Source organism: Mandrillus leucophaeus, unplaced genomic scaffold, assembly GCF_000951045.1.
Source record: "Mandrillus leucophaeus isolate KB7577 unplaced genomic scaffold, Mleu.le_1.0 Scaffold983, whole genome shotgun sequence".
In the NCBI taxonomy this organism is placed as follows: domain Eukaryota; kingdom Metazoa; phylum Chordata; class Mammalia; order Primates; family Cercopithecidae; genus Mandrillus; species Mandrillus leucophaeus.
The window spans coordinates 94,343-119,899 of NW_012110730.1; the positions used below are offsets into that span (position 1 = coordinate 94,343).

Here is a 25,557-nt window from a genome sequence, read left to right on the forward strand (position 1 = left end):
CTTTTTGTTTCATTTTGACTAGAAAACCCATTTTCGAAAATACACCTCAGAACCATAAGCAAATAGCCCAGAGTCTTAAATGCTCTAAAGGCTCTGGATGAGCCCCTGCCAGGCACACTGAACCAGTGCTGGAGGTTTTGGCGTGGGTTTTTCCTACTTGGTTTTTTGTCCAAAGCTAATTTGGATAAAAATAGTTTGACTGGCAGTTGTGAGCTGTTTTTCAGTATATTAGGACCTCACCAGCTTTCCATGGTAGTAAACTTTTTTTAAAAAAAGAAAGTCTTTTAAAATATTCTCACATTATTTTTTTAATTTATCCTTTTAATTTTGGAAAGCAAGGGTGAGAAAGGCTATATGATCTGGAGGTAAAAATACACCACTGTATAGAGTTGAAGTGTTATCTCCTGAACCCGCATTGCACGTCTACAAAGGAGAAGAACTTGTCCTTCTCCAAGTGTTTAGTATTCCTTAGATTAGTGTTTTTCAAACAAGCCTGATGGGAAGACGCATTTGGGACTTTTGTTTAAAATGCATCCCCCCTACCTCTGAAAGTTTAATTTGGTAAGCTTGATTTCCAGAATCTGGATTTCTATTTTTTTATTATTTAATTTCATTTTATGTTCTGGGATACTTGTGCAGGTTTGTTACATACATAAACGTGTGCCATGGTGGTTTGCTGCACCTATCAGCCCATCAATCCTTACATTTTAATATTTTGAAGTAGTAGGTTGGTTATCAATGGAGTTAAGCCACTCCATTTTATATTTCATTCAAGTCAGAAAATAGATAAGCAGATATAGGATATTGACACCTGCATTTGAAGCAAAGTAAATGTGACATGTACGTCTTACTGTATGGAACTTGAAGTACAAATCATGTTTACACTGTTGAATCATGCACACCTATCTATCTGTTGAGTCATTTGTTCCTTATGATATTCTTAAAATGTATTCATTTAACAGATATCTGCTGTTAAATCTTTTGTCTTTAATCCCCCTAGACCACACATCCCATTCTAGGTCCCACTCTACTACTTTGCTTCTTTTTATAACAAACAAACAAAAATCGTCTTTGAAAGATTTACCTCTAAGTCTCCATTTTCATTTCCCCTGTTTCTTCCTACCCCCTCTCATCTGAGGCTTTTTGTCCCCATTACCCCCTACATGGACCTGACATTGCCAATGGCTGTCTTGTGAAATCCCGTATCTGTGCACAGTTCTTATCTTTCCTGACCCCTCAGTAGCATTTGATCACTCCCTCCTCCTTAATATTCTTTCTTCTTCACTAATGTTCTGCACTAATATTCTTTTTTCTTCACTTGGCTTCCAGGTCACCACATTCTCCTGCATTTCATTCTGCTTCTTTGTGTCTCCAGGCTTCCCCACCACTAAATCTTAGTATGCCACAAAATTCATTTCTTGGCCATATTTTTCTAGCCATACTTTCTCCCAGGACAATTTCTATCCCAAGGCATATTCCTTGGCTATAAATAACATCTATCAGCTAATGACTTCCAAAATTTTATTTCTAGCTTTACTGCTCTTCTGAGCTCCAGATGTGTATGTCCAGCTGGTTACTCAGCATTTCCATTTGGAAGTCTGATAGGCATTTAAATTTAGTATGGACAGACAGAACTACTGATGCCACACTCACCAAGTTCTCCCTCTGTTTCCCCTCAGCTCCCTCCCCTTATCTCAATAAACAGCCTCAGTTACTGCCATTCAAGTAGACCGGAATTCTAGGAAATTACTCTTGACTTCTCTTTTTAGGTCAGACCCCGCATCCAAGCATCCAGCAAATTCTGTTCACTCTGTCTTGAAACAAAAGATCCAAATCTGCCCACCTCTCCCTCTCTCTGTAAGCTAAGCCACAGTCCTACCTACATGATTGAGAAGTCTCTGCCTCTGCCCTTCCTCCTCTATAGTCTTTTCCAAACAGCAGTGATTTTTGTCATACATACTCAGAACTTTCATTTCCCTTCAAAACCTTCTCATCAGAATCACAAAAAGCAACAACAAAGAAACACAAATAAAACACACACACACACACACACACACACAAAAACAAACAAACAAAAAAAAAAACAGACTTACAATGGCTTTAAAGCCCTGTATGATCTAGTCCCTGACTACTTCTCTGAACTCATCTTCTGATTTCCCTCTCACCCACTCCACTGTAGTAACACTGATTGTGCTGCTGTTGCCTTTGCCTGCAGCGGGTCTCTGCTAGACCATTGCACACTGTACTCCCTCACTTCTCTGTTAGCATGCTACCTCAAAGGTTACTGTGCTATTGCAGCAAGATCTGTTTTGCTGCTGGACTTGTGCGGTAGGTTGTTATTAAATACTGAATGCTACTCTCTAGTATTCCATGAAGCTTATGGCACCTTTAAAACATTGTTGGTTGCTTGAGTTCTCTAATATTAAAAAAGCACAACCATTTTTCTTTTTAGCCTAATTTTGATAAGATAGACAGTTTGCCTTTAAATTCTGTGTTTTTATAAAATCTCTTCCCGATTTGGAGATTTGCCCTTTAACATCAGTTTTTATTTTTAGATGCAGAAAATGGAAGAAAAATATCCAGTTCACTAAAAGGAATATTTGGTGGGGGCCAGTTACCCCCTTACCCCCACCAGTAGGGGCAATGGGAAATAGGAAGCAATAATCTAACATTTGGAGACTCTTTGAATGGTACCAGCAACAGGTAGTTTATGGGAAGAAGAAAAATAAAGACTCTTGTTCAGAGAAGAATATACAAGTTTCTAAGTTCTGCAGTGACTAAACCAATATCAGAGTTGTCAAGATTTTATAAGATATTATATACATTCAACTCTTTTTTTTTTTTTTTTGAGACAAGGTCTTGCTGTGTTGCCCAGGCAGGCCTTAAACTCATGGGCTCAAGCAATCTTCCCACCTCAACCTTCCAAATAGCTGGGACTAGAGGCACATACCACTGCACCTGGCTCCAGTTCTCTCTTGAGGACTATGTAGAAATGAAAAACAATATTTTCATCTTTATGAAGAGGTGTAGCAACTAAAAGATTGTTTAATTTATAATCCTTATTTCTCATTTTAATCCCTAGGAACTGGTTCTGTTATCAGTAGCACAGGTACTATTGCCCCTTCTTTTAAAGGAAAAGAAGAAAATTCCTTCTCATTTTAGAATTAGGATTTAAGATACTTAAATAAATATTTCCAAAATGAGATTAAATAAAATAAGTAGATTTGGAATATGGAACAAAGAGAAGAGTAGGAGGGTTAAGCGGAAGCTAGGAGTGAAGTTATTAATAGCATCAAAACACCTGCCATAAGCTTCTGTCTGTTGGCCAGAGCGCTCATTAATCTGGAGCTTCCTAGCAACTGAGTGAAGAGATAGGGTCCACAAGATGAAAAAGCAGTGCCCAGGTAAAGATCAGATAGAAGCATTTTTTAAACATTGACTTGCTCAAGGACCTGTTTTAGATACTATGAAGATGAATGTTCTGTCTTCTGGTACTTAAGAAGAGTATTGGAGAAGCCCTATTTGGTTTAGAGTTAGCAAACCCAAGCTCTTGGAATATTTGCATATGAATAAAAAACAGATGAAATAGAGCTACACCTGGAGATAGGCCAAACTCATTTGGAATGTACAGATAGAGCTTGTAAGGAAGACACTTACCAAAGGCGTTGGAAAAGATATATATGTATAAGGAAGTTACTATTTAGATGGAAATCAGGTCGACATAATTGACATAATTGTTGACAATTACTGACATAATTGATATTTATAAAAATATAAAGCCTAGAAAATGAATTTTTATTTACTAAAAAACTATTTTTTCAGATTGTATGATCATCGTTTGAAAAAGTGAACATGTATGTGTCTATATACGTACATGTGAAGAACATATGTGAGTTCTTCACATATACATACATGAAAGAATACATATATTCACACACATTTATATATTCTTATGCTTATACCATTCACAGAGTATCAATGTTACTTTTTTGGTATTCACTTGGCCCATGAACAACACGGGTTTGTATTATGTGGCTCCCCTCATATGTGGATTTTCTCGAACAAAACATGGATCAAAAATGCAGTATTCCAGGATTCAAAAGCCACACATATGGAGAGGTTACTTTTCGTATAGGCAGGCTGTGCAGGCTGACTGTGAGACTTGAGTATTCTTGGATTTTGGTATATTCAGGGGTCCTGGAACTCCTAGAGTCAGTCTTCTCTAACCTTAAGTATACCAAGAGATGACTGTACTGCATTTTGTTTAACAAAGCTGAAATCATATTCTGTATACTATCTTATAGTCAGTTCTTTTTGCTTTAATTACATTTCATTTTCGTGTCATGAGAAGCATTTTCTCATGTCATTAAAATTATAACATTCTAAACATTTTTAATGGTTTAATAGGATTCAGTCATATGAATAATGTGACATAGTTAATATTGTCATTCCCCAGGTTTGGGATATTTTGATTTTTACCTCCAGTGGAATTTTAACTAGCTTATGACGCTATGTACAAGATCTCTTATGATAATAAAATATAGTCATCTAACTCACACTTCAAATTTGCAAGAAAATATCTCCATAGATTTCATGACAAGAGAAAGCTAAGCCAGTTTGAGAAACTGACAAAAAGGTCTGTCAACCTAGATAACAGAGAGAGAGGCTCTCTAAAAGAAAGTAATATTTATTCAGAAATGGGCATTGCAGTGGGAATATGTGTTCCATAGTAAATTGTGTGTACTCAGGGAAGTAAAGGCAGACAAAAATTTTCAAAGTAAAAATGAGGAGGTTTACATACTTGTTTTGAGATATTATTTTTGGCTTGTGGATAAATAACAAGGGTGGCACCAGTCTGAAGTTGGACAGGAAGTTGCTGGGCAGATGTTCTCGCAGAAGTACTTTTTGTATAGGACTGTGATGGCATTTGTGCAAGGTTCTGGTTTTTGTGGAGACTTTTTTTGATAATTCTGGTTACTAGGCATATATGTATAAGAACCTTTCCTTCATGGCCTTCCCTGGCTCTGATTGTCTGGTTTTTTTAACACTAGTGACTCGATTTTGGTTCTGACAACTCTCACAGACCCATGAAGACCCATGTGCAGGGAGCCGGAGGAACAAAGTGGAGAAAAGCATGAGATGGGGTTGGAGCTGAAGTAGTCAGGCTATGCAGGGTATTATTTGTCATATCAAGAAATTTTTATATCAAGCACAGTAGGAAGCCAATGCAGGGTTATAAATGGGAGTAAGTCAAATCAGATGTTTTGAAAGATCATCCTCGCTGTTGAGTGGAGAATAGATTAGACTGACTGAGAGTAGGGGACCAATTAGGAGGCAACGCAGAGACCAGGGTAGAGACATTGATCTAGAATGAAAATGTGGTAGAGAGGAAACTTGAAACGATTTGAGATTGTCTGTTAGAATTAGATACACAGGACTTGGTGATCACTTGGAAGTGTAGGAATAGGAGAGTAAGAGGAAGGCGTCAAGGATACCCCAGGTTTTGGGTCAGAACAGGACAAATGATAATGCCATTTACCATGATGGAGAAGTCTAGGAAAATGAGATCCAAGCTACCTTCCAGGTCAGCAAGTAAGACAAATTAAGAGTGCTGTGCAATACATATTATAAGAGATGTGAACCAGATATTATGGATATACAGAGAATGAGTACTTAATTTAACTTGGAGATAAAAGGAAATGCAATCCTTGAGTAGTGTCTTGAATCATAAAAAGGAGCTATTCATGTTGATGGTTGGGGAAGGGTATATTCTAAGATGGAACATGGAGGTAAGACATGACATTTGGGGAAACTGTAAACAGGTGGATATTAGAAGTCTCAAGAGTAACATGGTAGGAGCAAATGTTATGGATAAAAGGAGAGACTGGATCATAGAGGGCCTAGAATGTTATTCCCATAACATAGAGTTTTTCTTGAAGGCATTAGCGTATTATCAAAGGGATCTTTAAGCAAGAGAAAAACAGGATCAGTTTTCCATTGCAGAAAGATCTATCTAGAAATGATGTAAAGAGGAAAGAGACTGGAGGCAATGAAACTAGTTGGATATTATGGGAATCTGTAATCCTCTAAGGAGGAATAATATAGGTCTTGAACTAAAGCATAGGCAGGGAATGGAGAGAATGAGAAAAGAGACAAATATGTTTAGGAGACAGAGTTATTAGCAGGACCTAAAGTTTAGTGGGTGGAGTTATGGGGAGGGTTTGTTTGAATGGGTGAAAGAATATGAGAATAATTTCTAGGTTTCTGTCTTCATAGGTAAAGAGGATATTAGTATCATTGACCGAGGCAGAGAAGATTGAAGAGGAAAGATTGATTGACTGATTGGTTGATCCATCTGTCTGTCCATGTGTCCATTTACCCTATACTTATTGAATGCCTATTATGGCCCAGGGTACTATTAGCTTGACCCAGTAAGCAAACTCTGGTCAACAGAGGGAATGACTGTACCAAGCCCCGTTTGATATCTATCACTCATATTAGTTCTTGTGGCCCAGTCTCCCTTGGAATCATGTCAGAGTCGTGTGCAGAGTCAGGGGTGCTACAAACCTAGAGAAGGGAGTGCTGTTTGGAAACAAGTCACAGACTGAATTGAGTCTGTATCTGTCATCTCAGATGGGGATGAGCTTGTCTCCTAAAAAAATCTCCTAAAGTCATGATACGCCTTTAGCCATCATTTATTTCAGTTTATCCAATTGTGAGTCAGTCCTCCTCCTCCCAGGCTGCAAGGGTATTTATAGTACCTTCTTAATGCCAAAAGATTTCACCAATTCCTAATTGCCTGCTTTTGTATCCTCTTTTTTCTGTGGTCATTTCCTGAAAGTACTTTTAGCCAAAACATCTATATTTTTTTCTAACAGGTCTAGCCACTGTCACTTTTATGTAGACGTTATGCATGAAAACTGTTTGCTAGAAAACAACATTTTGGCACACAGTATAAACACCTTGTCAAGCTGCCATTCAGACTGATGAAAACTTAGTAAGTTGAATAATTTTGTATTTCTTGGCTAAGAGCCAGTGACAGAACTTAGTCTCCTAAGCTGACTGATCTACTAGCAAAAAATGTATAACTCTGCTATTTGGTATTTAAACACACATGCTTACATACATTTGTTTATTTAAAATTATAAAAAGACATCTAAGACAAACAGTGCTCTCATGGATTGGTATTGCATAGGAAAGCACACAACCATATGTGTGTTTGGGTGTATGTGAATATGTATGTATACATACACACACTTTTAAGCAAGCATATGCAAAGATGCACATATTCAGTGTAATTTTAACACAGAATTGGGATCATACTGTAAGTACTGTAATATATTTTAATTTGATCACTTTTAAAAAAATAAGTAGATAATGTTACAAAGGTCATTTTAGTCAGAGGAAACACATTTCAGGCATGGATGAAGTTACAGAGCTGAGAAGGCTGAGTATCCTGGCAGAAGAGAAAAGGACCAAGCGTGATACTCACATTTTTGAAAAATGTTTTTATATAGTAATAACATAGAACACAAAAGTGCATAGAGCAAAGTATATAGTTGAATAAATAATCACCCATGTAACCATTTTCTGACCTACAGTCATTTTTCCCAAAGATTTTTTCTTTTCCCCGCTACTCTGCAGTACCTCTTTTGTTGTACATCAAGTGTCCATATATGTGTGAATCTGTTTCAGAGCTCCTTATCCCATTCTATTAGCAATTTGTCTAACATTCTGCCGTATTACATTGTCTTCATTATTGTAACTTTATAGTAAGTGTTGATGCCCGATAGAGCAAGTCCTCCCAACTTATTCTTCCAAGTGTATTGACTATTCTTACCCTTTATATTTCCATAGAAATTCTGGAATTGAACCTGTAAAACTCAACTTAAAAAAGTCTTGTTGAGATTTTGATTGGTATTGCATTGAGTCTATATATCAATTTAGAGAGAATTGGCATCTTTACTATATTGAATATTTCAAATAATAAACATGATATATATGTGCATTTATTTAGTATTTTCCTTTTATATTTTATCTCACTAATATTTCTGCGTGGAAATCTTGCCCCTTTTTTTGGTTAGATGTATGCCCAACTATTTGATATTTTTTGATCTATTGAAAAATGACATTTTTTGTAATTGTATCTTTTATCTTTGTTATTGGTATTCAAAAATACATTCAAATTGTTTATGTTGACCTTATATCCATGTTCTTGCTAAACTTGCTTATCTTTTAGTAGTTCTGGTAATTTTTTAAATTTTCAGATGATAGAAGACCCTCTTATTTCCAGTTTGCTAAGAGTTTGTATAATGAATGGATGTTAAATTTTATCAAAAGATTTTTATTTCTAATTGTCAATGTGATTAGTTACATTGATTTTTTTTTTTTTTTTTTTTTTTTTTTGAGACAGGATCTCATTCTGTCACCCAGGCTGGAGTGCAGTGACAGGATCTCGGTTCACTGCAACCTCCGCCTCCTGGGTTCAAGCAATTCTCCTGCCTCACCCACCTGAGTAGCTGGGATTACAGGTGTGTGGCACCACACCTGGCTAATTTTTGTATTTTTAGTAAAGATGGAGTTTTGCCATGTTGGTCAGGTTGGTCTTGAACTCCTGGCCTTAAAATGATCTGCCCACCTTGGCCTCCCAAAGTGCTGGGATTACAGGCATGAGCCACCACACCCAGCCACATTGATCAATTTTTACCTGTCAGATCAACCTTGCATCCCTAAAATAAACCCAACTTGGTTGTGATGTATTTTCCTTTTTATAAAAAGGATCCATTTTTCCAATATTTTGTTTATGATTTTTGAAGAAATCATGAGTTAGAGCTATAATTTTCGTTTTTGTAATATTCACATCAGTCCTTGGTGTCATGATTATGCTGGCTCATAAACATGAGTTGGGAAATTTTTCCTCTTTTTTAATCTTCTAGTTTTATTATTTTTTTCTTTACATATTTGATAGACTTCCCTGGCTACCATTTGAACCTGGAGTTTTCTTTTTGGGGAGATTTCCAATTATGAATTTATATCTTTAATAATAATTGAGAGAGAGGATTAGGAAGAATAGCTAGTGGGTGCTGGGCTTAATACCTAGGTGATGTGATGATCTGTGCAGCAAACCATCATGGTACACATTTACATATGTAGTAATCCTGCATATCCTGTAAATGTACCTCTGAAGTTAAAAGTTGAAGAAAAAGAATAATTGAATTCAGGTTATTTCTTCTGTGTCTGTTTTGAGAAGTTGTGTATTTCTAGGAATGTGTTTATTTCATCTCAGTTCTCACTTTTGTTTATATATGCTTGGTCATAATCTTTTTATTACATTTTAGGGTCTGCAAGATCATCACTGAGATCCCATTTTCATTTCTGACATTGGTTATTTGTGCTTTCTTTCACTGTGTATATGACTCTAGATTAGCAGCTATTTTCTTTCAGCACGTTAAAGCTATCATTATTTCTCTTGAGAAGCATTCTTATTGTTGCATCTTTTAAGGTAATCTATTTTCTGTTGCTATTTTTAAGACTTTTTTCTTTGCTATTGGCTCTTAGCAGTTTTACTGTGTTGAAGCTAGATGTGGTTTTCTTTTTATTTTCCTTGAGTTTCATAGGACTTTTAAAAATGTGTGATTTGATGTCTTTCTTTAATATTGCAGAGTCTTCACATTATCTCTTAAATTACTGCTTTGGTTTAATTCTCTTTTTTTTCTCTGCCTTATTCCGAAGGGTTTTTTCTAGCTTGTTTTCTAGTTCGTGAGTTCCTTCTTCTGCTGACCTAATCTAACGATAAATCCACCCACTCAATTCTTAATTTCAATGACTATATTTTTCAATTTTAGATTTTTTTTTTCTTACCTGCCATGCCTTTTTAAGTTTGTAGTTATCTGACAAAATTCTCAATCTTTCCTCCCCTTGTGCAATCATAGTTATTAATAAAAGTTTGAAATCTACATAGATTTATTTCTATTGTCAGCTGCGTTTGCTGGTTTTCTTGTCTTCTTCCAGAGAGGATTTAATTTTTGCTTCTGCCGGGTTCCTGGCAGCGGTAACAATCTGTGATCACTTTAATCTGATTTCAGTGATGGGGGTTATTAAAAAGAATGCTTCAATTCCTGGGAGGATCAGTCTGTTTTTAGATCACCCTTACACCTAGGTGTAGCCTTCAGGGTCCCAACCCAAAGCACGTGACTGGAATCACACTTTTATCTCGTTAGCCATGAGGGGCTGTCAAAAAGCACAACACCAGCTTTCTTCTTCTGGACTTGAAAAATACTCTAGGGGGAAAGTTGTCTCTGGGTTTCTATCTTCTGGATTTGTGTTCCATAATTCTTCACTATGTCAGTAGTTCTCTGATGCTTCAAGCCTCTTTTTTTTTTTCCCTGTTTTGTCTAGCTTCTCTAGTTATCCTCAGCAGTAGCATTGATCCAAATTACCTAGTCCACCAGTACTAGAAGTGGAAGCTTCCAATAGCCACATTTTGATATTTGAGAAACAGGCCAAGAAAGAGCATTTAGTAAAGGAGACTGAGAAGGAGGAGATGCGAGAGAGACAGAGACATGATGACATAGTTAAATGGATCTTGGAAAATGCTTTTCGTGACTTTAAAGCCATAATAGAGAGTTAGATAACTTTTCATAGGAGTTTTTTCCTCTTTCCATTGTAGCCTTTATCTTTGGAAGAGAAAGATAAGATGATGGTTCTAAAGGGAAAGATATAAAACAAGTACGACATGCAAGTAAAAGCAGGAGAGCAAAAGTGAAAACAAGAACCTGAAATATCTTAAAGAAAACTGATTGTCAGCGGCTGAGACATCTGTATACATCTGTAGCTAATAGATAGGATATGGATGGGTAATAAAGAAAGTGAACTTGAGTTTTTTAATACAATGTATCCCCTGAAAGGATTTCCCTCGTTAAAACAAAAACCAAACTAAAGCAATTTAGAAAATGTACATTAATATTGCTTTCTGTCAATAAGACAACCAACTTGTACAGAAATTTCTGAATCCAGGTATGGGAAGCACTATGGAAAGTTTTCATATTTCATTTCTTGATAGATAATGGTCCTTTTGTCTACTTTGTAATCTTTTCCGTTTTCCATATTATGTATAATGCATATGTCATATTTATATTCACATAACTTTTTCTTTTTTTTGAGACAGTGCCTTGCTCTGTTGCCTAGACTGGAGTGCAGTGGTGCAATCATGCCTCACTGAAGCCCCAAACACCTGTGCTCAAGTAATCTTCATGCTTTTTAAATTTATTTATTAAATGTTTTTTGTAGTCATGGGGTCTTGCTATGTTGCCCAGGCTGGTCTCAAACTCCTGGCCATAAGTGATCCTCCCACCTCGACTTCTCAAAGTATTGGAATTACAGGCATGAACAACTGCGCCAAACCCTATATTCACATAGTTTTTAAAAAGATGTAGCATAATTGATCATTTTGAAAATCCAACCAAATATATTTTGATTGGTTACTTTCTATTCTGGTTGAGTCAATGATTTATATAATAGGGATGATCAAAAGCTATCTGTTTGGCTGTCTCTCTAAAGCTACAGAATTCTGTCATATCTTTGGAGCTGTCTAATTAATTTATTCATTCAAAAAGCATTTCTTGAATGCTAACTATATGCTAGGCTCTGGGAATACAGTGACGAATAAGACAAGTTGATCCTTGTTCTGATCGAGTTTACAGTATAGAGGGAAAGATGAGAAACTAAGCAGATAACCATACACATAAATAATTAATTCTGATTAGTGCCGTGAAGGAAAGATACAGAGTGCTAGGCTTTGATAGATCCCGTAACTCTAACCTTTCTAATGCAAGCTCTAATAGCTAAGAATGAAAAGTATAGGTACTGGCTTACTCTAACTGTAAATAAATGCCAATAGGTAATATTTGATATTTGATAATCCTTTTATTTAGGCTGGGCCTTTGCCATCCTTATTGATTCTCTGCAATCCCCCAAAGAAAGAAAACAAATGACAGCTGATTCTCAAGAATGTTATTTCAATCTAAGATCAAGATGGACTCAAATTCTACTCATTCTGTTCCTGAAAATACTTATTACCCTAGATGCGATTTTTTAATATTTCCAGTGTCTAAGAAGTCTAAGAATAGTCTACATGTTTCTCCTCTGGCTGGCACAGATCTGTTCTATTGTGTCCTGACAGCTCAGCAGAGCTTGGCACACTCCCGTGCTGTAGTTGAGGGATCAGCAAACTTTTAGTAAAGGGCCAGGGAGTAAATATTGTAGGCTTTATGGGCTATATGATTTCTGTTGCAATACTCAACTCTGCCTTTGTAGTATGAAGTAAGCCACAGACACATACATCAATGAAGGGACATGTCTGCCTTCCAATAAAAATTTATTTACAGAAGCAGGTGGTAGAGTGTGTTTTGGATGTTGTATCAATCACAGTTTAGTTGTGAACAACAGAATCTACTCTAGCTAATTTAAGTAGAAAGGTATGTATTATGAGATATTACAAGATGTACAGTATTACTGGGAAAGTTGAAGAACTGCACTCTAGGTTGGGTTTCTAGAAACACCTCTCAAAGCCACATAACAGACTTGTCTACTTGCCTGGGGCTTTTGGCACACTCAGAAGCCTCCTGCCAAATCAGGAAGCAGCCAGCTCCTTAATTACACCAACTCTACCAGAATCGTAGCCAGCAAAACAGGTGCTTCATGTTCTACCTCCTGGCATATTTAACTCAGACATGTAAGTACATCCGATTGGTGAACTTAAATTACATTTAGGAAACCTAGCATCGAGGGAGTCTGGGAGATAAAAGTTTTTAGTACTTGTGGTACATAAAGTACAGGAAGATACAGTAAAAAGAGACAGGAATAAATTTTGGATGAACAAATCTCTAGTAGATACTGCAGCAGATGCAGAGAACACCCCTTTGGCTAATTAACGTCACGGACACCCTTCTTTTCAAACCTAAACTTCTAGACAACAGCAATAGCTGTAATGGTATGCTATCTCCCATTACAATGCAACTCTCCTTCATATAAACAGAAGTGGACTCACCCTCTCTCTAAAAGGTACAACCTGAAGTCCCATCATCACTGTATCATCTGTAATATTCATCACAGACATTATCCTGTGACCCAGCACACTCAAGAGTTAAGTATCCTATTCCTCTTCAGAAAAGGAGCAGTGGTGGAGAGACAGAGCTTACCCAGTGTCCAAGAGGATAAGACCTTAATTCTAAGAAGCTTCTACACTTGTATTACACCCTCTTTCTCTTTACTAGCAAATTCCCTTCAGTTTGTAAGCATTCCAAGTATTTCTTCTCTTAATGAAAGCCTCTCCTGACCCTACATTTAGTTGTGTGAGTATTGGCCTTTCCTTTCCCTCTCAGCCAACCTTTTCCTCTGAATGTCAAGGTGCTAAATGCAGTGGATGCTGACTTCTTGGCAGCCATGGGTGCTGACCACTGCTGAAGCCCTCTCCTCCCTTGGCTTTCAGATCCCATTCTGTGTCTGATTTTCCTGCTACTCCTGGGCCACTCCTGCTCCATTATGGGCCCCTCACCCTGCATATGCTCTTAAGTCATTGATTCTGTCTTTAGCTCTCTCTCCTCTCTTTTCACTACTATTCTCAGTTACTCACATGATTTAAGCAAGCACCTAACTTGTATCCCCAATCCAAAATGCTCTTTTATGCCCCAGACCTACATGTCCACGTGCCTACTGGACAACTCTTGGAGGCCATGGGCAGCAAGCTCCATAGGTCCCAGACTGGATTACTTGGTCATCCCCAACCCACTTCATCCTGATTATATTGCTTTTCTCAGTGAATGGCACCATCATCCACCAAGTTACACAAGGCACAAGCTTGGAAGGCATCCCTGACTCTTCCCTCTCTGCCACCCCCATTACGTCCTACATATCTTTGTCTCCACTATCACTTCATCTGTTTGGGGCTCTGCTTTCTCACCTATACTATTGTAGCAGCCTCTTAACTAATTGTTCTCCCAGTCTAGCATCTTCCAGTCCTGTAGCCTAGTTTCTTTGCAAGCCTAAACTTCCAGACAACAGCAATAGCTATAATGGTATGCCATCTTCCAATAGAATACAACTCTCTTTCATATAAACAAAAGTGCACTCACCTTCTCTCTAACAGGTACAACCCAAAGTCCCATAGGTCACCATATCATCTGTAATATTCACCATCAACAATTTTAGGACTACTTTAACCTGCATCAAGTCAGACCAGATCACTCGTATTTAACACCTACCGGGGGCTATCTGTCTGCCAGCATGATGAAAGCCAAAGTCCTGAGCAAAATACCTTAGGTTCCTTATAAGGAACCTCTTTTAATCTAGTTTACCTTTCCCCTGCTCTCACTTCTTTCCCTTCCTCTTCTACCTCCTCCTTCGTGGACTTGAGCCATAAATATCTGGTGCAAAATGATTCTAACATATAGTCTTTGCCCTCTGGTACCTCAGTGGTTTTTCAAGTGCTGTTTACACTGCCTAGAAAATGTCCACCTGTCTTTGTCTTGCAAGTGTGAAGTGTCCCCTGCTGCAGATGGCCCTCCTGAGTGCTTTCATGGCACCTGATACGCTGAATAAAGCACCTGTGCAGTGGGTCCTAATTGTCTTATTTAATTTTCCTGACTTCACATCTCTAAAACCTAGCATGTTTGGCTGCAGAGTGAGTTTCCAACAAAATATTTATTAATAACAATAAAACATTAACAAAACTTATTAATTGAACACAGGAATCTTGATTTTACAAATATTTGCCACAAGATGGTGCTGTTCAGATATGAAAGAAAAAGGCTCTCCAAGGCTGAAGGATTCAGTACCAGGTGCAATTACTTTAAATATGTTACAATTTTAATCTTGCTACATTCATCGGTCACCATACTTGACCATCATAAGCATTTGAAGTCAATTAAGTACTATCTTTCTCTTGAATTGTTTTCTTTCCTTAGCAGCTGGGGTACCCTCTCTTCTGGTTTTCCATCAACCCATCAACCTTCCTGACTAGTTCTTTTCTGCCTCCTTTGCTGGTTCGTTCTGTTCTATTTTGTTTGTCTGTTTTTTTCCCAACACTCTACTTTTATTAATGGTTTTATTAATGGTTTATGAATTGCATGTTGTCATAGCAGTAATGGGTAGAAGTGACTAACAAATTGCCATAAATCTAAAATAAAGACAGATCATCAACTATCCAAAAATCATTTGTAACATGATACAAATAAAAAATCACTGCAGGAATAGTTAATCTTAATAATAATGACCACAATAACTCCACCTTCCTAATGTTGGCGTGCCATAGGGCTCAGCCTTTCTTTTTCTATCTGTACTCACCTCCTTAAAATCCTGTGTAGTCTTTCATGATCTTAGATTGTCTTTTTCAAATACTATCTATACAAAGATAAAGGTCAAATATGCATCTCCCCGTTGGACCTTTCTCCTACACTACAGACTGTATATTCAATGCCTAGTCAACATCATCAGCAAATCTTCTCAGTTCTACTTTCAAAATATGCCCCAAATTTAGCCACTTCTCACAACTTTTGCTACTGCCATCCTGGTTCAAGTCATCATCATGTTACTATTGGGTTTCTGCAACAGACTCCTAATGAGTGTTCCTGCTTCCACCCTTCCCTTCCTGCCTTCTATTCGCAATGCAGCAACCAAAGTGATCTTATGAAAACTAGTCAGATCATGTCACCCCTCTGCTCAAAATCCTCCCCTGGCTTCTCCTCTTGCTTATCTCCTTCTCGGCTACCCTTGGCTCCCTCCAGCCCCACGGCACCCCTTTGCAGTTTCTATTTTTTCCTAATAGTGTTTGGATCCTTGATTTGTCTCTAGCCTCCCTTTTTTATCTAATTCTGTTAATTTATCTCATCTTTGCTATTTTTGTTTCATTGATTACATATTCTTTTTAGTACCTCCTAGAGCAAGGGTACTCAAAGTGCTTGTCCATGGTAATCTAAGACGCATGCACCAGAATGTAAACCATGCTGCTTCCTGCTTTGAGAGTGTCTTGCTAGGAAAAAAAATGTCAGCTGAACTAAACAGCAAAATTAGTGATGTAGTTGATTTACATCCTGGCACAATCTGCTTAAGTCTTCATTGGTAAGAAACAGTTCAGAGACTGGCATCTTGTTCGTGGACTACACTTTGAGTAGCACCATCCTAAAATGTAAACATTTGTTGTATAAAATTTTTAGCTTCTTTGTTACATATTTAATAGCATTAATAGCCGCTAACATTTATTGACTACTTACTATGTGCCCAGCACCATTCTAAGCCATTTTGATCTTCATAAACCCCTAAGGATAGGGACTATAATTATTTTACAGATAATGAAATCAAAGCAAAACTATATTGATTAATTTATACAAAATCACAGTTATTTTATAGCAGGAAGGGGATTTACACTCAGGCAGTCTTATTCCAGAGTGCATAGTCTTCATGAAATGGAATTTTAAATCTGTTTTTGTATGCTATGATTCTTCTTTATATTCTTTTATATTTCCTGTAATATTTTACATATTTACCATAGCATATTTGCCATGTTTTTTTTTTTCTTTCATTCCTCTTCTGTTTAATATAGAGAATTCTACTGGGGTCCTCTTTTGCATAAATATAAAGTGGATACATTCTGGACTCTCCTTCCTTCTTATCTCAGATAAGATCTTCCCTTCAGAACTTTAGTTTAAGGGCACCATTTGGATTGATTATGTTTCTTCACATTTCTGTTTCCTGAGGGGATGGATATGATTCACCCTGTTGGGCTTTGGTGAATAGTAATTGGTAGTTTTTGTCTTATGTCTTTTCTGGGGCAAGGGATAGAGTTGGGGTGTCATTCTATCAAGTTGTAAGTTTTTTTTTTTTTTTAAAAAAAAAAAAAAAGCTTAGCCCTATGGAGAGCAATTTGACCAAATGAATCACTGTTCCAAATGGAAATCCCATTGGGGGAATTGTTCTATAGACAAACTTGTGCACATATGAAATGCTTTTTGTACAAAATTATCCATTGCAGCATAGTTTGTCCTAGAAGTAGACTGGAAACAACTCACATATCCAAGAACAGGGAATGATTATGGGATAGCCACATGCTGCATGATTATGTAGTTGGAAATAAGAGAAAGTTCTCTATGCGCCGTTATGGAAAGCCCTGCAGATATAAAGGGAAAAAGCAATGTATACTAATGTTTATCTATCCACTGCTGTTTGGCATTTATATGCCATGTATACGTATGAATAGTGATACTTTTTTTGAAAAGAATAACAAGAATATTCTTTCAAAATATTCTTATTTTGAATTTTGGGACATTTTTGAAAAAAAGAAAAATAAGAATATATGTTCATAGAGAAACAGTGGAAAGATGCCGGAGAAACTGATAAAAGTGGTCACTAGCAGGAGACCATGGGGATAAGTAACAGAATGGATGGAGACACACCACCACCTTTTTTTAAAAAAAAGTAAATGAAAATGTATATACATACACATTTTAATTTTTATGAACAGTGGTCTCACATGCTTCTCCCAAGTGGCACCCTCACTCTCCTTCCATTTAACTGAAGTAAGGAGGTGAAACCTAAATTTTTTAAGCCTGGTATTCATTGTTCTGATGGAGGAGGACTTTAAAGGAGGCTTTCCAGGATTCCTTTGGCCAACTTCAGGTTTCCTTCAGCATGCCATGCCTTTCCTTTGTTCCAATAGAGCCCTTTTTATTGATGGAGTTAATCAGCCCACAGTGAAGCACAGTCATGTCCTCTCACTTCCTCCCAGCCCTGGGAACCACACTGCAGTAATGAATCCTGACCATCTCTCCATGTCTGAGTCACAGTGATGTTATGAACAGCACAGCTTTCCACAGCTTGTTCCCTTGGCAGTCTCCTTACTCCCTCCCTCCAGATTAGAAGGTTATAGTGAAGTTTTATAGACATTGCCACTAGCTTTTTTCTCTCGGTGTGATTAGGTGGGTGACACTGCTTGGAAGTTGGAACAATGCATCATAGATTTCTGAAGTCTTTTGCTCTTTTTTTGCTAACTGGCATTTAAGAAAAATAAGTCGAAGTTGTAATTCTTTGTTTTTATTTTAAAAGATTTTGTGATCTGCCTTGACACACTATCTTACCCTAGAAGTTTTTCATATTCTTTATAAATGGCTGTTATATTCCTTCAAAGCACTTGTCTGTACCAGCTAGTGACTAAGATAATGGTGTTGAATTCAATGATAAGTGTAGATCATTTTAATTGACAGAAAATAGATGCCTCTGGATGGTTTAACAATTGTTTTCTCATTCAGGGGAAACTTCTTTCTGCAACTTTGCATAGCAAAAATTTTTATAATGCAGGAACAAAAGTCAGCAGTGAATCCTAATCAGTGAAGAGAGTCCAAATTAATTTGGTTTTATTATTTCGGATGTATGTATGTCACATTTTAGAGTTATTATGCCTTAGAATACCTCTTGGTAACTAGCACAATATACCATGGAGCGAGAACCTAAAGTACAGACAGAGTGAATGACAGGGAGTGGTCAGCAGTTTCCTCACTAGTCAGAGGCAGCTGCAAACATTTTTACTCATATACATTAGAATGAAATTCTCTATGTTTTTTTCCTTGGTTTTCGTTCCCATGACACTTTTCACCACTTTTGTTGAACAGTTTCTTCTAAACCTGAATTATTTAGGCATATGTAGCCATGTTACTTATGTTGTTATGAATGTTATAATTTCTTCTTGAGGTCTGGCCTTTGCCCATAAAGAATAAGTAAAAATGCTCTGGAATATAGCCTGTGGCTCATATTTGAAAATATGAAACCTGTATTTATATATTCTAAATGTTGTCTTTTGATAAAAGAATTCCCCTTGAAACTGCCTGTTTAGGGGGTTTTATTAGGAATATTGCCAACGTTTTCTGAGGAGTTATTTAAATTAGATTCACATGGTGTACTTTTCTTTCACAGTTGATCTGGTTCTTCCACTCTGAATTTAGAATTTTTTTTAATAAAAGAATGAGTCTAGGCCAGGCGCAGTAGCTCATACCTGTAATCCCAGAGCTTTGAGAGGCTGAGGTGGAAGGATTGCTTGAGCCCAGAAGTTCAAGACCAACCTGGGCAACATATGAAACCCCATCTCCTCCAAAAAAACCAAATTAGCCAGGTGTGGTGGTGTGTACCTGTAGTCGCAGCTACTCCAGAAGCTGAGATGGGAGTATGGCTTGAGCCTGAGAGGCAGAGGTTACAGTGCAATAAGTTGAGATCACACCACTGCACTCCATCCTGGGCAACAGAGCCAGACCTTGTCTCAAAATAAATAAATAAATAAATAAATAACAACAACAATAACAAAAAAAAACAAGAATTGAGTCTAGACTATAATCATTCTTCGTTGATTTCACTGGAGAAAGTCTCAAGTCTTTGTTTCTAGAGTTCACTTCCAAACTGAGATGTTAATTTTTCCCTAGGTGAATAAATATATTTTCTTCAGTAGCTACAGAATTTATTGGAAAAAGATATTTCTTACTTTTCACACACTCTTATTATAATTTATTCTCCGTTAGGTTCACCATCACCATAATGCCTGACTCCTGACAAACAAAAAAAAGCTCTGAACCAGTGAATCCTGGACATCATTTCACTTGACATTTCGGATTTTCCGTTTATGTTAAGTCAGTAGAGATGCTGCCAGTCATTGTTAGGATATTTGTGTTCTATTTTGTTGGTGCTTGATACGAAATATATTTATGCTTAATATTTGAATATTCAGTTTCTTTAGACTTTCCTGTTTCTAGTCTGCATGGTAATTTGATAATGGAGAAATTAGATTTAAACTGCATAAAAAGATAGAGTGGTACCTCTCACGAAAATACCAGCGTCATTTATTTCAATCTGGAGGTTTGTAGTGCTAATGTAACGCCATTTACATTTTCCAAATATCTCCCATTAAATTGGACCCTTTATTTAACATACCCTTCAGCTGCCTCTGAGAGCCCTTGTGAAGCTTACAAAAGGCTAGTAGTTTAGCTTCCCAATTATCTGTTTGTCATTTATGTAGTTGGATCTGTCTATTATAATCTTTTTGAGCTTTTCAGGTTGAATGAAACTTTCCATTTTAAATGTTTTGATTAAATCTATAATATTCTTCTGTTTTGTTACTTCTTTTAGATTGAAAAGAAATGCTGAGAAATACATAAAGTTTTCCTCTTCTGCCTTGGATATTTATAATGGGTATCGGGAAGTCTAAAATAGACTCTTGCCCTCTTTCTCTCTCTTGGGGTAAAAGGCACAGTGTGGATACAAGTCCAGGATATCATGAGTCAGATTCCAAGAAGTCTGAAGACCTATCCTTGTGTAATGTTGCTGAGCACAGCAATATAACAGAGGGGTCAACAAGAAAGCAGGAGGGAGCTCAAAGCGTGGAAGAGATGCTTGAAGAAGAAGCTGAAGAAGAGGTGTTCCTCAAATTTGTGATATTGCATGCAGAAGATGACACGGATGAAGCCCTCAGAGTCCAGAATCTGCTACAAGATGACTTTGGTATCAAACCCGGAATAATCTTTGCTGAGATGCCATGTGGCAGACAGCATTTACAGAATTTAGATGATGCCGTAAATGGGTCTGCATGGACAATCTTATTACTGACTGAAAACTTTTTAAGAGATACCTGGTGTAATTTCCAGTTCTATACGTCCCTAATGAACTCTGTTAACAGGCAGCATAAATACAACTCTGTTATACCCATGCGGCCCCTGAACAACCCCCTTCCCCGAGAGAGGACTCCCTTTGCCCTCCAAACCATCAATGCCTTAGAGGAAGAAAGTCGTGGCTTTCCTACACAAGTAGAAAGAATTTTTCAGGAGTCTGTGTATAAGACACAACAAACTATATGGAAAGAGACAAGAAATATGGTACAAAGACAATTTATTGCCTGAGACGAAACATATAACATGTGACTGGCTCCTGTTTTGTAAACCAAATGATTAATCTTCACTTGAGAAAGCAGTTTCTAGGAAATGTTTAAATAGAAGAGAGTCTTAGTCTTAAAGAAACCTGTGGAGCACAAGAAAGATAAATTTCTGCAGGACAATCTATAAAATTGTGGTACTTTTTGATGTTTCGGTAAACTTGACATTGTCAGTTTCAAGGACTTTTCTTTCACAATTTTCCTAGTTCATGGATATGAAAAAGGAATTCTCAATCCATATTCCTCGTACTGAACCTTGAACAAGAACTTGTATGACAGACATTTTTTAAAATGTGACAACACTTTTATTCTCTGAATTTTGATCTCAAAGGACACAGAAAAAAAATGGCCCCAGGAGATTTGATCACACTTCCTCCTGAGATGCATCTCAAGGATGTTGCAATAAGCTTTCGGGTACTGTCACCTAGAAATATGAATTGCCAGAATAGAACATTTAGCATATTGAGTGTTGATGCATATAAAATCAGAAATAGATGTGAGAATGGTGGAACTTTCTAAAAGAACCCAGTCAAATGTATTTTCTGCTGAAATCTGCATATTCAGAGGCGTTTCCCACCACCGATTTACAGCCCATTTGATAGTGTGGTAGTCAGGGACTTCATGGAGTGGTGTTCAGACATCCCCTGGGGCTTAAAGCTCTTCATATTAGTCATCATCTGTAACTACGGCTTTATTTGCAGAGCTTCTAAAAGGCGTATAACTGTGTGAGTGGCCAGATACTCACTTTTAAAATCAATAACCTCTCTTATGGAAGCTTTAAAGAAGTTTCCCTCACACACAATCCTCTTCTCAGGAAGTATTTCTCATTTAGGTCTTCAAAGTAGCCTGACTGTGTGCATGTGTGTGTGTAATGGGTTATTTGTAAAGACTTTGGATAGAAGGAGATGTATTTTATTACCTCCTGTTCTAGAGCCCCATGCTTCTAACAAGCCAGAGAGGCCCCAAACAGGATTGTTTCTTTTCACCACAGCCCTTCTGCCCATCTGAGACTGAGGGAGTATCGTCCACTTGCGATCAGGGATGGGGTGGAGAATGAGTCATGTCATGTAATGAGAAAAGCACTCTTCAGGATCATGAGACCTGGTTCTAATCCAATCTCTGCCACTGAGGATGAATGTAACTGTGGGCAAACTATTTACCCTCCTTTATATGTGAAATGAAAGGGTTGAATTGATGGATCTCTAAAGGCCTTTGTCCTCTATGAGGATGTGAAAAACTAGGAACCACAAAAGGGAACAAGCAAAAAAGTTCAGATTTGATAAAGTGATATATAATAGTTGCAGAAGGCTTTATATATGCTTAAAATGAAAATATCTTTTTTGTATATTGACAGCATAATTGATTTTTAGTGCTGTCATTACACTTTTAAAGTCACAGAAAAAGATATACATGCTTACTCAGGTTTTCTTAAAAATAAATGTTTATAGAGATCCTTGAGTAAAGACATTTTGCTTAATTTCTTTCTTCTTATCCCCACTTGTATATCCCCTACCAGTACTGGGATCTGCACACATCTTTCTGCAGTTACCTCTTCATAGCCATGAACCAAAGCGTTCTATGGGGAGCATGCAAGTAAGTCAAGCCTCCTATTCTGTTAGCACTTACTAGAGGAGGAGATTGTTTGCATTGCATGGCGACATTTTCTTAGCCTTAGTGTTCTGATAGTAGCTGACTACTCACTTCTGTTTTTCAGTTTTCATAATAAGTATTCATTTTTTTGCCATAATGCTTCCTGTAAAGCCAATTTTATATACTAATAAAACATGAACTGCCCACTCTTCATGTCTGCCAAACTTGGGGCAGTTGATGCTAAATGGTATTTTTAAAATAAATGTTTTTATTTACTCTTGACTAAACTTGTTTATTTTCAACTCCAGTGAAGATTGTGGAAGAGTATTTTGAAATGAAGCATCGATTTGTACTTCATAGAGCACCAGATACAATGTCTCACCCAATTTGGAGTTCCATATTTTTTTATGATGAAGAAAAATGTTAAGTGCTGAATTATTATATGTGTTGAAATTATCAATTGTAACAAAATAGCTAAACTGAGGATGAAAACAGGTAAAGGTGTGGGCTAGTCATGTGTTTGTGTGTTGTGTACATATGTGCATGTGCACACACACATATCTAAGTGCATACACATATCAGGAAATCTGGGAAATTTTGCATCATGCTGAAGAGCTTTCATTTTGAGTACTCTTTGGGCCTTATTGCCCACCCTGGAGCTTTACAGGGAAGAACTCGAGTTGAGTCTTATGTATCAGTTAGGAAAACCCCATGCCACATGGCCTAAACCATAAGAAAAACCTCTTGTTAACAAGAGGTTCACCAAGGTACAGGGGCTCAAAGATGTCATTAAAAACCCAGTCGTATACTGAAATATTACTGAGTTCTAAAAAGGAATGAAATTCTGATACATGTTATAACATGGGTGAACCTTGAAAATATTATGCTAAGTAAAATAAGCCAGATACAAAAGGACAAATATTATATGATTCCACTTATATGAGGTAGATTCACAGAGACAGAAAGAATAGAGGTTACTAGGGGCTGGGAGGAGGGAGGAATAGGGAGCAATTGTTTAATGGGTACAAGAGTTTCTGTTGGGGGTGGTGATGGGTAATGGTGATACACAACATTGCGAAACGTACTTAATACCACTGAATTGTACACTTAAATATGGCTAAAATGATAGATTTTATGTTTTATATATATATATATATATATATATATTTTTTTTTTTTTTTTTTTTTTGAGACAGAGTCTCGCTCTGTCGCCCAGGCTGGAGTGCAGTGGCCGGATCTCAGCTCACTGCAAGCTCCGCCTCCCGTGTTCACGCTGTTCTCCTGCTTCAGCCTCCCGAGCAGCTGGGACTACAGGCGCCCGCCACCTCGCCCGGCTAGGTTTTTTTTTTGTATTTTTCAGTAGAGACGGGGTTTCACCGGATTAGCCAGCATGGTCTTGATCTCCTGACCTCGTGATCCCCCCGCCTCGGCCTCCCAAAGTGCGGGGATTACAGGCTTGAGCCACGGCGCCCGGCCGTTATATATATTTTACCATGTACAAATTGAGTATCCCTTATCCAAAATGGTTGAGACCAGAAGTGTTTTGGATTTTGGATTTTCTGATTAGAGATGCTCAACTTGTAATTAAAAAAAAAAAGAAAAGGTGAAAAAACAATCCCAGGTTCTTTCCATCTTTTTGCTCTGCCATTCTCAGTGTTTCAGTTGAGCTCCCTTCCAAGGTGTAGCCTGACTGCTCCAGTGTCCGACACCGTATACAGACACGACAGGGTCCAGCCTAATAAGATGATAGGAGTGGTCCAACGATGTGGAAAAAAAAATTCACTGCATTATTGAAAATTGTTGATACCCAATAATAATAAAGAGCCATCTGACTCCCAGCTGGTTCCATTATTTCAAAATTCTCCCTACCTCTACCCTAAGTGGATACCTCCTAGCCTCCCTGCCTCCCAACATCTTCCAACACCAATTCTGAGTCAGACTACCTGGATTTGAATTCCACCTCTTTCCTCTATAAATGATGTTCTTAAGCAAGACATCTAACTTTTTTGAGTCTTAATGTCCTCATCTAAAAATAAAGATCATAAATACCTCCCTGAAAGGTTATTTTGAGGATTTAATGAGCTAGTGCCTCACATATAGCTACCATATCTATGCTACTAGAACTATTTTTTATCGCCTACACAGATTCAATCTGCAGCACGGGTTGGCGGGGAGGAGACATACGCATTTTTACATACCCACAATCCTATCCTTGGAAACCTCGCAACTTTTAGGGAACAGATTTTAGACAAAGACAAAGGAAGATGCCAGGCCTTGTTCCCATGTGCAGTACAGCCCCTAGTTGGCCACTGAAAAGCAGAGGAGCCCCCTTGATCAGCAAGAGATGTGTGAACTGTTAATGATGAGAATGAGTGCAGAGGAAGCTGATGGCATGAAGGATGCAAGAGCACAGTGCCATGATTCTAACAAGTAAATAAAGTTGGGCCATAAACTAGAAAAGTAGGAAAATGGAGTCTAGGAGTGCTAGCTTTGAAGCCAGTTAGGAGGAAGAATGGCTCAGACCTGGATGCCTTCAGTGGAGTTTTGTGGCTCCTTACACTCAAAAATGCTGGATCAGCTTTGTATTCATTTAATTTTGGAGGGCAGGGGGTGTAATCCATTTAATGTAGCTCTTTTCTGGGGCTTAGCAACTCCCAGATAATTTTGCCTTATTTGGGAATAGGCTGTATGAGTTTAGTTACACTGTTCCCCTTGGGTTCAGTGGAGAAGGGAGTAAGAGTATCACTAGTCTGCTCTGCTCCTTTCTTTCTTAAGTTCTGCCTTGAGTTCAACAGGCTGTTTGCTGGGGTTAACTCTTTCCAGCACAAGTCAGTGATATTTTCCACTTCAGTCCCTCATCCTTCAATTTTGCAGATCCTAATGCATTGGTTGGCAAAACCACCTCACAGCGTAGAAGATAACATCACTAGTCACAGAAATAACTTCCCCGGGCCCTCTCATTTGCAACAGCTCATTCCTAAGGCTCAATCCCAGTTCCTGATGATGGAT

General features: G+C 37.7%; 2 protein-coding genes across 2 annotated transcripts in view; both read left to right on the plus strand.

Annotated features, from left to right (window-relative positions):
- Positions 1 to 22,822, plus strand: part of LOC105532767 (TIR domain-containing adapter molecule 2) — a 39,207-nt gene extending 16,385 nt beyond the window's left edge. Inside the window, exon 3 of the mRNA XM_011971042.1 lies at positions 20,161 to 22,822. Coding sequence (XP_011826432.1) covers positions 20,220 to 20,927 — 708 coding nt within the window. The 5' untranslated portion in view covers positions 20,161 to 20,219 and the 3' untranslated portion in view covers positions 20,928 to 22,822. The remainder of the gene's footprint in view (positions 1 to 20,160) is intronic.
- LOC105532768 (transmembrane emp24 domain-containing protein 7) overlaps positions 1 to 22,831 on the plus strand; it is a 43,561-nt gene extending 20,730 nt beyond the window's left edge. Inside the window, exon 4 of the mRNA XM_011971044.1 lies at positions 20,161 to 22,831. Within this exon, the coding sequence (XP_011826434.1) occupies position 20,161 (1 nt within the window). The 3' untranslated portion in view covers positions 20,162 to 22,831. The remainder of the gene's footprint in view (positions 1 to 20,160) is intronic.
- Positions 22,832 to 25,557: the final 2,726 nt, after the last annotated feature.